Raw genomic sequence first — 13,942 nt, 5'->3', positions numbered from 1 at the left:
TGAGGGTCTGCAGGGGCCAGCACAGAGGAGCTAAGGCTTTCAAACCAAGGTGTGCCAAAGGCAGGTTCTGGTTCATAGGGAACACAGATCCAGTGCCCGCACTTCTGGTCCTGCTCGCTTCAACTGATCCATGCGCTCAACTGCGTCTCCCACCCCCCTTCCCGTCCCCCACCACAGAGCTCAGTGGACAAAAGAAATGTAAATAAGGACAGCACTTTTTTATTTGAGAATATCTAAAACACTGCCCCCCCATACATTCTTTCGTTGTCACACCTTCCTCTTTTTAAAAAAAAAAAATACTGTCCGCTCTCTGACCCACAACAAAAAGCTTTAAAAAGTGTTTGTAATTTTCATGAAATAACGGGCTAAGTGAAACAAATCTGTGCATGCTACCTACGGTTCATCTCCCTGAAGGACACCTAGCATGAAATGGGCTGTCATGAGCTTTCGCGTTGTCTCTGTAAGATGAGACACTTTTAATTCCAATTTCATAGATAAGGAAAATGAAATGCAGAAAGCTCAACTGACTTAATTAAGATCACATACCAACAACACAGGATGTGGCTGAAACTTACATCTTAGCTCTCCCATGCTAAGTTGGCTTAAAAAAAAGTTGGCTTAGTGGGGGAAAAAAAACAACAGTCATCTTTCAAAAGACCGCACCTTAATTATACACAACCCTTGCGTCTCTTTGAAACCAAGTTTACCATTTAACAGCCCTTCTGCACACTATCTCTTACTGAAATTTATTTATATTCTCATGCATGTATTTATTAACCTTCATTGTTCCTAAAAGATTTCAAAGTCACCTTACAGGAGCACATAAAATAAAACCATATACATTAGATGAGAAGGAAGGGGGAGTACAGGAATAATGCTAATAAGGCAATTCCATACAAAGATACAAAGGGGTCCTATAGCTGGGTTGCAGGCCTATGGCCAACCTACAGTATGAGCTGAAAACAAATTTGGCTCTTGATCTTCTAACAGCCAAGGTGAAAAGGCAAACATGATCAGTTATACATTTCACAGCATCCGTGTGAAACCAGTATGTTTTTCCAGAAACAGGGCTATCCCAGCACATGCTCTCTGGTAGACCCAGTGAGTGGGGCCTTGATTCAGCTGGCTGGTATACCTGCCACATACATCGCTGCTCCCCTCTGTCGGTGCAATCCCAGGGCGGGTGAAAATGCTGCCAATGTCTAATCCTGAGGCAATTTTAACTTCCTTGCGGATTTACTATTTCCATAGAGTTTTAATCAATATAATCCTATACGATTAAATAACATGGGCTCCCTCAAACTAAGCCTGCGTTTACTTATTTAACTTAGATTTGGTAGGCACGGAAAACTAAACATAATCATTTCGAATTGTAAAAACAGGAATCAATGTATTCAACATTTAATAAAATAACAAGCATAAAAACAAAACAGAAGACAATTGTAAATGGACACCGGAAAACGGAAAGGAGGGAAGGGTTTTTTTTTTTTTTAAACATTTTTATTGAGTTATAATTTACATACCATAAAATTCACCCAATGATTTTTAATACATTCATACAGCTGCGCAACGATCACTACGCCAGCTTGGGTCACTTCCCTCGCTAAGGAAGGTTCCTCGTGCCCATCTGCAGCCAATCCGTTTTCCACCCAAAACCACTATTTTGCTTTCTGCCTCTGTAGTCTGGCCTTTTCTGGAAATTTTATATAGTTGGAATTATACAATACGTGGACTTTTGTGACTGTTTTTTTTTAATTAGCATAACGTTTTTGAGCTTCAGCCGCATGGCTGCACGTTATCAGCACTTCACTCCTTTTTAATGCTGTGCGGAATTCCATTTCGTGGACGCACCACGTTTCCTTTATTCGCATGTTGATAGACACTTGGATTGTTTCCACTTTGGGGCTATTATGAATACACCTACTCCTCACTTAACGACTACCTTGTTATCCAACATTTTGCATTTACGACAATAGTAAAAAATCTACTATCCAACTATTTTGCCCATGAACAGAGTACTTTTGGCAGTTAATGAATACTGAGGTGCAAGGAGAGAGGTGAGAGTAATGCTGTTTATGTGTTTACTTGGCTGGGCTGTGATTCTCAGGGGTTTGGCCATTATGTAATGATGTAGTCACCCTCCATTTTCACAGAATGACCTGGTCTTTGGAACCTAAGCACATTGATAAGTAAGGAGTGGGTGTAATACCGTAATGAACAATTACATACAAGCTCTTGTGAGGACATGTGTTTTTACTTCTCTTTGGTAAATTCCTAAGACTGGAACTGGTGGGTTGGACAGTAAGTATACGTTTAACTTTTTTTTTAATTGCCAAACTGTTTTCCAAAATAGCTTTCACAATTTGAGCAAAATTTGAGTTGGTTTGTAATGAAATATTTCACCTTTCCAACAGCAATGCATGACAGTTCCAGTTTCTCCACGTCTCCACTAACTTTTGGTATTGTCTGTCTTTTTGATTCAGGAACCCTGGTGGCACGACAGTTAAGTGTTCCACTGCTAACCAAAAGGTTGGCAGTTCGAACCCACCCAGTGGCTCCAAAGGAGAAAGACCTGGAGACCCGCTTCCATGAAGATTACAGACTAGAAAACCCTATCAGGCAGTTCTACTCTGTCATATGGGGTTGCTATGAGTTGAAAATTGACTCAATGGCAAATAATGACAACGACATATTTTTGATTTGACCATCCTAGTGGGTGTGGAGGAGCCCTGGTGGTGCAGTGGTTAAGAACTCAGCTGCTAACCAAAAGGTCAGCAGTTCGAATTCACCAGCCACTCCTTGGAAACCCTATGGGGCAGTTCTACTCTGTCCTATAGGGCCGCTCTGAGTCAGAATTTACTTGATGGCAATGGGTTTGGTTTTTTTTTTTCTTTTTTTTTTGGGTTTTAGTGGGTGTAGGGAACTGCCAGAAATTCAGGCCGGTTTCAGAAGAGGATGTGGAACCAGGGATATCATTGCTAATGTCAGATGGATCCTGGCTGAAAGCAGAGAATACCAGAAGGATGTTTACCTGTGTTTTATTGACTGTGCAAAGGCATTCGACTGTGTGGATCAAAACAAACTATGGATAACACTGCGAAGAACGGGAATTCCAGAACACTTAATTGTGCTCATGAGGAACCTTTACATAGATCAAGAGGCAGTCGTTCGGACAGAACAAGGGGATACTAATTGGTTTAAAGTCAGGAAAGGTGTGCGTCAGGGTTGTATTCTTTCACCATACCTATTTAATCTGTATGCTGAACAAAATAATCCGAGAAGCTGGACTATATGAAGAAGGATTGGAGGAAGACTCATTAACAACCTGTGTTACGCAGATGACACAATCTTCCTTGCTGAAAGTGAAGAGGACTTGAAGCACTTACTAATGAAGATCAAAGACGACAGCCTTCAGTACGGATTACACCTCAACATAAAGAAAACAAAAATCCTCACAATTGGACCAATGAGCAACATCATGATAAACAGAGAAAAGATTGAAGTTGTCAAGGATTTCATTTTACTTGGATCCACAATCAACAGCCATGGAAGCAGCAGTCAAGAAACCAAAAGATGCACTGCATTGGGCAAATCTGCCGCAAAGGAGCTCTTCAAAGTGTTGAAGAGCAAAGATGTCACCTTGAAGACTAAGGTGCGCCTGACCCAAGCCATGGTATTTTCAATTGCATCATATGCACATGAAAACTGGGCAATGAAGAAGGAAGACCGAAGAAGAGTTGACGCCTTTGAATTGTGGTGTCAGCGAAGAAGGAAGAATAAATCTGTCTTGGAAGAAGTGTGGCCAGAATGCTCCTTAGAGGCAAGGGTGGCGAGACTGCATCTTACATACTTTGGACGTGTTGTCAGGAGAGATCAGTCCCTGGAGAAGGACATCGTGCTTGGCAGAGTACAGGGTCAGTGGAAAAGAGGAAGACCCTCAACAAGTGGATTGACACAGTGGCTGCAACAATGAGCTCAAGCATAACAGCGATTGTTAAGGATGGCACAGGACGGGGCAGTGTTTTGTTCTGTTGTGCATAGGGTCACTATGAGTCGGAACCGACTCGATGGCACCTAACGACAACAACAGGGTGAGGGTGTTTTGATCAGAGAATTTATTCCAATTCTCAGTCAGTCCAGGATCAAAACTATCTCAGCAGCCTCCTCTTCTGAATGGTTTTAGAGAATGAATTTTTTTTTTTTTTTTTACATTTAAAGGGCTTGTGCAACTTTTCTGTTACGGTCGTACAGCTCTCAATTCCCTATTTTTCAATTTTCCATTAACACTCTGTTAATTTTATCAATTTGTTTTTATTATATCAAAGACTCAGTAAAAAGCCACTTGCTATCTCATGGATTTGGCCCTGAGCAGGACAAAGCAGGATCCTCCAACTACAGAGGAGGTTTCCCATCTCTCTCACCCTAAAATGTCAAGTGTGAAACCTGGGTCCTCATCCCAGCCTAAGCTACGGTTTATATTCCCCCTGTTTACACACAGCTAATTTTTGTCACTGTAAAATGAACCTTTGGGTTCTCAAATAAGTTTACCAGAGCATTGCTATTTTTCTTTCCCTTTTTTTTTTTTTTTAGCTTCTTAATTCAAATTATATATGTTTTCTGTCCCTTGACCATACATAAAACCATTATGGTGCCCTTCTGATTAAAATTTACCTAGAAGGAAAACATGCTATATAGGTGTGTATTTATCACCTGGAGCTCTGGTGGTGAAGTGGTTAGAAGCTACGGTGAGCTACGGCTGGTAACCAAAAGGTCAGCAGTTGGAATACAGCAGCCACTCCTTAGAAACCCTATGGGGCAGTTCTACTCTGTCCTATAGGGTCACTATGAGTTGGAATTTGTTCTATGGCAACAGGTATTTATCACATAATTGACTCCTTTACGAGAAAACAGGATTTGACTGACAGATATTAGTTTTGACTAAAGAAATTTTAAGATGGCACAGCGGTTAAAGGGCTTGGCTGCTAAAGGTCAGTGGTTTGAATTTACCAGCTGCTCCACAGGAAAAAGACATGGCAGTCTACTTCCCTAAAGATTACAGCTTTGGAAGCCCCATGAGGCAGTTCCCCTCTGTCCTATAGTGTTGCTATGAGTTGGAACCGACTTGATGGCATGAGGTTTGGTTTTGGGTTATTGCTGCACAATTGTCGTGAAAACCATCCCAGGGAAGCTGCCCAAGGCAAACAGCCACATAGCACACATTTAAATTAATAAAGGTGTGCTTCAGTGGTCTTTCCACTAGGGTGCCTGCTGAGTTCTTACTGCCTAAAGGATTTTTTTTTTTTCCAACTTAATTACGTAATGAAATAGCCCCATCTCCTACTTTGAATGGTTGCTACAGGGCTGGCAGTTCTCAGGAGTCAGCCTGCAGTCCTTCCTGTACCTATCTAATTGCGCCATTTTTAATTCCTGGGGGTTGCTGGGGTGCTAACAGGCAAGAAGGAAGGCACCACGGTCCATAGAGATCCAGAGATGCTCACTGTTGCAAGGGAAAGGCCAGATGGTGATGCCAAGACACTTCATGTAAGGCATTGCCAGGATCTGGTCCTTGCAGATAGGACCAGCTAGTTGGAATGCTCATTTCCAGGTTCATGGCTCAAGCCACACAAAACTGACAATTATATCAGAATGAGAACACCTGTCACCAGGCTGCTTACATCTTTCTAGGGAACAGAGAGCTTCCTTTTCTGTATTAAAAACTAAATAGTCATCCAAAGTTTGCCTGGTGAGTAGAGAATTCAAGTAGAAGGAGTGGATGGTCCTGATGAGTGTGTCATCCAGGTCTTGATCCTCCACGAGCCTATGTCTTAGGGAAGCCGCATACATTTGGGCAGTGTACAACCTGAATAACCGTGCAGGTGGTCCTGCTCCCTCTCTTGGGATCGCATTGCTCACGTATCTTAACTTCTTTAGCTTGTGGAAGGTTTTGAATCACGTGGCTAACATTTGCTCCTCCAAATCTGTCAATTCCTGTCACCACTCTTGAGAAAGTAGCTGGTTTCTGGGCCTAGGAGATACTTATTCCCCTCCTCCTAGGTGTGATTTAATTATTTCAACTCTTTGATTTCCAAGTTACAGCAGGAAAAGAGACAACCCACTTTCATACACTATATACATAGGCATTGGGCATTAGAGTACAGAAGACTTCTGGTCTCCTCTGAGGCAGCATAGAAAAGTGGTTATGAATATGGGCTCTGAAGCCAGGGTTCCTGGGTGTAAATCCCAGCCCGAGTTTGTTCATCTGTAAAAAGACGGTAATAAGGCTGTGACCTCAGAGAGTCATTGTGGGGATCAAATGAGTCAATACACATGACCTGCTTACAGCAGTGCCAGGACCAACAACGTGCAGTAAGTGCCCGCTTTGCTTTCCTTTCCTTTTCGCTATTCCATTCCTCTCCTCCTTGTTCAGCCAACCTGTGTGACACTCCTGTCTTGGTCCTACATACTTTGTTGTTGTTAGCTAGTGGCCATGGAGTTGACCTGACTCGTGGTGATCACAGAAAGCCGAGTAGAACTGCTGGGACCTCTCGGAAGCAGATCACCAGGCCCTGATTCTGAGGCATCTCTGGGAGGGCCTGAACCACCAACCCTTTGGTTAGTAATCCAGCGCTTAACTATTTGCACCGCCCAGGGACTCCCCAGTGTGCGCCCCTCGATTTACAATAAAACAGCAGTTCAGTGAGAAACACTTGTGTATTTGTGTCTTAACTCTCCAAAGACAACTTAAAAGAACAGGACTAAGGAGAGTATGTTATTTTCCTATCATTCCCGTAACAAGTTCCCATAAACTGAGTGGCTTAAAACACTACACATTATTATCTTGCAGTTCTGGAGGCCAGAAGTCAAAAAGGGTCGGCAGGCTGTGTACTTTCTGGAAGCTCTGGGGAGAATCTGTTTCTTGCCTTTTCTAGTTCCTAGAAGCCACCTGCATTCTTTGGCTTGTGGCCCCCCGTCACTCTGGCCTTTGCTTACATTATCAATCTCCTCTTAGAAGGACCCTCCTCCCTCCTTCTTATAAGGGCACTTGCCATTACATTGGGCCCACTCTGATAATCCAGGAAAATTTCCCCACCTCATTATCCTTATCTTAATCACATCCCCAAAGTCCTTTTTGACATAGAAGGTAACATATTTACAGGTTCTAGGGATTAAGGCATAGATATCTTTGGGGTGAGGGTATTATTCTGACAACCACAGAGGGAAAAACTTTAGATGACCTCTTCAGGTTACTTAAAACAGGGATACCCAACTGGAGGTGATTCTGCCTTTCCCCCACACCCCATCCCAACCCCCATCCCCAGGGTGGTGAGCAATGTCTGGAGACATTTTTCTCTTGTCACAACTGAACATAGGGTGCTATGGGGATTCTAGTGGGTAGAAGCCAGGGGTGCCACTAAACATTTGTCATGGATTGAATTGTGTCCCTCAAAAATATGTGTCAACTTGTATAGGCCACAATTCCCAGTATTGTGTGGCTGTCCTCCATTTTGTGACCTGATGTAACTGTCCTATGTGTTGTAAATCCTAATCTCTGCCTGCGGTAAATGCGGCAAGATTGGGTTAAGTTAAAGAGGATCAGGGTGAGATTCAACACACTTACTCAGGTCACAGCCCTGATCTGATTTAAGGAGAGTTTCCCTGGGGTATGGCCTGCATCACCTTTTATCTTACAAGAGATAAAAGGAGAGAAAAGTGAGCAGAGAGATAGGGACCTCTACCACCAAGAAAGAAGAGGCAGGAGCCGAGTTTATCCTTTGGACCTGGGGTCCCCGTGCCGAGAAGCTCCTAGACTGGGGGGAGATTGATGACAAGAACATCCCCCTGCCCAACAGAGAGAGAAAGCCTTCCCTTAGAGCCGGCACCCTGAATCTGGACTTCTAGCCTCCTGAACTCTGAGAGAGTAAATTTCTATTTGTTAAAGCCACTCATTTGTGGTATTTCTGTTATAGTCCCATTTAAATATAAAAAAAAAACCGATTGCTGTCCAGTAGATCCCGACTCAGCACTAGGTAACCAACACAACATCCCACAACGCACACAACAGCCACCCCACAGCAAAGACTCATCGAGCCCAAAATGTCAACCACAATCAAGTTGAGAAACCCCGACTTTGCCCGTATGATTCCTTGAAATCTACCGAGTTAGGAAACTTATATGCAATGGAGGCCAGTTTCAGGCTCTAGGTTTACCTACGGAAATTTGAGAAATTACACGTAAGATCTATATCAGGTATGTTTCTGACCATTTTATATGGTAAAAAAAGGTGAATAATATTACTCATACTTTTAATAGTAATGCTTTGAACACTGCTTTAAAAATTATTTGTTAAGAAGTGGTTTTTATATTTTGTTTTGGTATAATTTTTCATACTGATGCATTTCATATATAAAAAAACCAACACCAAATCCTTTGTCATAGAGTCAATTCTGACTCACAGTGACCCTATAGGACAGAGTACAACTGCTCCACAGGGTTTCCAAGGAGCGGCTCATGGATTCGAACTGCTGACCTTTTGGTTAGCAGATGAATTCCTAACCACTGCACCGCCAGGGCTCTATTTCATATATAAAACCAAACCTGTTGCTGTCGAGTCAATTCTGACTCATAGCAACTCTACAGGCAAGTTATATCCTCAGACATTTAAGTCATTTTAAAGTGTGTCTTCCTTGAGTCAAAATCAAATCGATGGCAACAAGTTTTGTTTCTTAGGTCCCTGAGTGGTGTAAAAGGTTTGCACTCAACTACTAACCTAAAGGTTGGCGGCTTGAACCCACCCAGCTGTGCCATGGAAGAAAGGCCTGGGGATTTGCTTCTGTCAAGATTACAGCCAAGAAAACCCTATGAAGCAGTTGTACACTGTACCACGTGGGGCTGCCATGCGTCGGGGTTGGCTTGATGACCATGGGTTTGGTTTCTTTTTTGTTGTTATGAATATTGGTTCATGTGTTTACAAATATTTAAATTAGAAATGGTATTATTTAAATTACCTCACTTTAAACAGATTTCAGGGTGATCCACAGCCTTCTACATGTTTCATTTTTGCCTGGCACTGTTTTACTTGACTCCTTGACTTCAAAGGATGAAAGAGAGAAACACACTTGCCACAACATTCCTTTCCATTGGGAGAAAGGCTCAAGGTAGAACCAACTTTCACTAAATGAAGCACACTGGATATCAAGACCTACTTTTCCAATTCTAAGAACTTCTGTGCTCGGGTTGTAACCTCTCAGTCTTTTAGAATGATTTATAAATTGGGCAGTAGGTTGTTTTTTCATTTTTTTCTGCATCCTTCTTTCACCTATTTTCTGTTCCATTCACTCCATTCTTTCTGTTGTTACTTTCTTCTCTCCAGGATTTCCCTAGAATTTTCTTAGTATGCAGCACCTTCTAAAAGCAGCACTTGTATTCCCTGTGGCAGAAAAGATTTCCTAAGCAGCAGAGGACTCTGTGTGTGTATGTGTGTGTGTGTGTGTGTGTGTGTGTACAGGGGCATGAGGGTATGCATCATCTTTCATTTTTCCCCAGGAAGAATAGTAACTACGAATATAAATGTATTCCAACAGCTTGTGAACCAACAGAGCAGAATGAAGAGAAACACACAGCAACCTTGTTTACCACGGAAGCGATTCTACTGCATACATTTCTCTGCCAAGACACAGTTCTGCAAGGTGTTTGATTTCTAAGCTAAAATTAAAGGGTGCTCGTTAAATACATTTTAATGAATCAAGACATTGCCAAAAGACGATAAAAAGGCCACATCACCAAACGTTAAGCCACATTTAAAATTCCAGATTCTGAATGTCGTACCGCTGTCTGGGGTTGGCATTGCTAGAGGAACTAGTCTAGGTCCCTGGGTACAACCACCTGTAGGGTTTTAGAAATGTATCCCTACCTCGTCAAAGGATCTAGTTTCTTCAGAAATGAAATGCAAGGCAGAGAAATGGAGACAGATTAGGAGACGTAAGAGACACATCAACTAATTGTCACCGGACGTTACTGAATCCCAATACGAACAAAATATTTTAAATATTCAGAAGGCAACTGAACAAATTGAAGACTGATGAGAAATTTTATGATTATAACTTATTTCTTTATTCAGGTGTGGTAAAGGCATTGGGTTTGTGTTTTAAAAAAGGCGTCCTGAATTTGGACTTGTAGCCACCTGAGCTGTGAGAGAATAAATGTCTCTTTGTTAAAGCCATCCACTTGTGGCATTTCTGTTATAGCAGCACTAGGTGACCAGGACAGCTGCTATGAGCCCAAGTTGTCCAAGTTACCCTTGCTCCCTCCCAAGTCCTCTCCCTCCTTTCTTTTCACCAGCTGCCCTCTTACATGTTCACGTCTACCGTGCTTTGAGAAACTTTCACTTACGTATTGACCTCTGGTTATCTCCTAGCTTTGCAGTCCTTAATACACTCGGCATCTCTAGCAAGGTGAACCCAGCTACCACTGTCTTTCTCCTTGTCAAAATGCTCTTCTTTTTTTTTTACCACACTTATTAATGTGACTTATACCGCTCTATCCAGTTCTCCTTCTCCTCCCTGCCTTTTCTTTTTCTTTTATCCTAATTCTTCATGTCCTTCTAAGTTTAGGCCTTGGTTCTCTTTTATTCTTCTTGTATGGAACTCAAAAATCTCGAGATTTCAGCTATCACCCCTGAGCCGAGGGGCCCAAATCCAGAGTCCCTGCTTCTTTTGCCCATCTCTAACTTCCTGCTGTCCCTCTACCCTGGCTTAGACCAAACGTCTCCAGGTCTATATGAATCACGTTTCTCCCTGAAAACAAACTGTCATGGATTGAATTATGTCCCTCCAAAATAGTGTGCATCAACTTGGTTAGGCCACAATTCCCAGTATTCTGTGGTTGTCCTCCGTTTTGTGATTGTAATTTTATGTTAAAGAGGATTATGGTGGGATTGTAACACCCTTACCAGATCACATCCCTGATCCAATGTAAAGGGAGTTCCCCTGGGGTGTAGGCTGCACCACCTTTTATCTCTCAAGAGATAAGAAGGAAAGAGAAGGAACCTGAAGGTTGGGAACCTCATGCCACCAAGAAAGCAGCACTGGGAGCAGAGTGTATCCTTTGGACCTGAGGTTCCTGTGCTGAGATACTCCCAGACCAAGGGAAGACTGATGCACTGCAAGGACCTTCCTTCAGAGCTGACAGAGAGAGAAAGCCTTCCCCTGGAGCTGGCGCCCTGAATTCAGACTTCTAGCCTACTGGACCGTGAGAGAATAAACTTCTCTTTGTTAAAGCCATTCCCTTTGGTATTTCTGTTATAGCAGCACTAGATGACTAGGACACAAACGTATTTCCTATTTTTTTCTATTTCTGTGTGGGCTGCCACCATTCTCCTGAATCCCTCGGGTTTTAAAACTTGCTGTCATTTTCAACTCATTCACACCCTTCATTTCATTGGGCCAGCCGGCAATGCTGAGTCATCTTATGTCCCCCTTCACGTAGTCTCTCAGCTGTCAGCCCACCACGGGCTGACCTCCTCCACACACCAGATTTCAGCAGCAGCCCCCCACCTGCCCATCTTCTCTCACTCAATCCAACCAGCCTAAAACTTCCAGAGTCATCTTTCAATTTCTGCCTTATCACTCGTCTGCTCGTGAAAATATTCATGACTTCTTTATTACAACATCAAAGTGAGACACGGGTTTTCAAGGCTCTCCATAACGGACCCCTATGCATCAAACCTCCGTTTTCACAGCTTCTCAACAACTTAATTTATTCCTGTTGTTCTTGTTTGGAATTCCCTCCTCTGTTGCCCCTATTTTCAGACCCTAGCCCTGCATTAAAGCCCCTCTTGAATCTCAACTTCCCCACGAAGGCTTGCATAACTGCATGTCATTTCCCTTCTCTGTTTCTACTCCTTGAATAATTTGCATCAAGAAATTTAGTAATTAACGATAAGATGAGAATATGTGTTGATTTTCTTTATTAAGCTTTATAAAGCTAGAGGTACAGTTCTCTGTAGCCCTACCATAAATCCCAGGCCTAAAAACAGTAAGCTATTTTTTTTAGAATAAGGTTAATTAATCTATTTACAAATATTTTAATTTCCCTTTCCAGAATGATTACGAGTATAAATAAAGCAAATGTAGATATATATCTATCAGTATTTGAGTTTTAAATGTCATAAGCTATTAATTTTAGAAAGAATCTTACCTGATTTTATGCAGCCCGATGACTTGCAAATGCCATCTAGAAAAAGGAGGGAATACGCATAAATATTTGTAATATATTTTCTGATTTCTCTCTATGTTTTGTTATTTTAAACTGCCAATTAAACAAACTATTCCTTAAACAAGAGCTAAAACTTTAATATTATGTCATTGTCAGTGGTTAGAGGGAAAAATAAATAAATAGGAAAATCCTAAATTTAAAACGGATCATGAAGAAAAATGTGTTCATTGTATCATCTCAACCTACCAAGACAAAGGCCTACTAAATTGAAATAGTTATTTTAGTCTGGTAATCTTTTCTCCCCACCCCCCATTACCGAATGAATCTTTGGTAATCTTTATTGAGAAAAAACTTCTAAGACACAAATTAGACCTTTTAAATTCCCATGTAGCCCTTTAGAACTTCACTGACACAATAAAAGCTGACTAATGACCATGGCTGAACTTGGCCATGAAATTGTGTCTACTTTATTCAAATAAAATTATACATTAGAATCTTCATAAAATAAGCACAAGTATACTAAGTACACCGGGTAATTAATAACTCAACACAAACAGAAAAAACGTGGTACTTCGGCCAAAGTCAACAGTTTTGACATACTCGTGTCGCATTTTATAAATAAGTCTTTATATCACCCTTAAGTGTTTCTCCTCTTAACACATTTGTTAGTGGGCAAAAGTGTAAGATGAAGACGTCTGTGTCCTTCACGTTTGCTGGCGTGCAACCGGGGTAGCGGCTCACCGTCGTAGGTGGCGTAGAGTGCTATCATCGTCACAGCTATGATGGTGAGGAGCAGGACCAGGACCGAGAGGCTGATCTCCAGCGGGGTCCATCGTGGTTTGTTTTTTGGCTTTGGAGTGTTGATATCAGTGATATCCATCTGACTTTCTGATTTACCCATCACCTAAAATCTGCAAATAAAGAAAAATGCTTCTAACAACAGGTAAATAAATAAAAAGAAGATATATACATATAAATTTACCTGATGCTTAAGGTGCCTGAATAAGAGTAAACAGCTAATTTGTCTTAAAGTAGAAAGAAATGAAAGTTTTAGTTGAAAAGTCCAGAGTTTTGATTATCAAAGGGAAGGCTATAGAATCAGATATATTTGATCGGTTCCAGTCCAAAGCTGATACACACACACACACACACACACATATCTCTGAAGAGCCAAACGAAATTAGACACAGAGACTCGGGGACATACTCACGCAGGGTTATTTCAGCAGCTCACAAGCAAACCATTGCCATACCATCATTGAGGGAAGTTTTAAACCAACCCTTCTGAACTTTGCACTAATGGCAAAGGTTCATCTTATATCTTGCCCCAGTGGCTCAGAAAGCAATGACTAATACGACGAGTTTTGACTAAGCAGTAACCTGAAATTTGAATACAGATAAAAAACCGGGGGGGGGGGGAAGGGTACACTTGAGGTAGTTTATTTTTAAGTCTCAAAAACAACTTTTATTTTTACAGTTCAAAATTACTACTGCTGCTGGTATGAATATCTATTAACTGGTTAGACAACACTCTGAAAATGGTCACTTCTTGGACCACAAGTCAACAGTCTGCACTTTGGGATGGACGGTTTTAAACATAATCAATGTTTTCCTGTGCAACTGAAGAAAAAAGAAAACACGATTTAAAAAAAAAAAAATTCATCTTTTAGGTCAGGGTTTCAACTGTTAAGATATACATTTTACTTGTATTTATTTATTATTGTGCTTTA

The 13,942-nt window shown here is 41.5% G+C and overlaps 1 protein-coding gene across 1 annotated transcript in view; it reads right to left on the bottom strand.

The window, feature by feature from the left end:
- Positions 1-13,122, bottom strand: part of MME (membrane metalloendopeptidase) — a 92,544-nt gene extending 79,422 nt beyond the window's left edge. The window contains exons 1-2 of the mRNA XM_003416139.4: positions 12,955-13,122; positions 12,196-12,231 (exon numbers count right to left, since the gene is read on the bottom strand). Of these exons, the coding sequence (XP_003416187.1) occupies positions 12,196-12,231; positions 12,955-13,114 (196 nt within the window). The 5' untranslated portion in view covers positions 13,115-13,122. The remainder of the gene's footprint in view (positions 1-12,195; positions 12,232-12,954) is intronic.
- Between the last annotated feature and the right edge of the window lie 820 nt (positions 13,123-13,942).

Source organism: Loxodonta africana, chromosome 23 (assembly GCF_030014295.1).
Source record: "Loxodonta africana isolate mLoxAfr1 chromosome 23, mLoxAfr1.hap2, whole genome shotgun sequence".
Taxonomy (NCBI): domain Eukaryota; kingdom Metazoa; phylum Chordata; class Mammalia; order Proboscidea; family Elephantidae; genus Loxodonta; species Loxodonta africana.
Note: the sequence above shows the minus strand (reverse complement) of the source record. Positions and strands in the feature narration are given on the sequence as shown.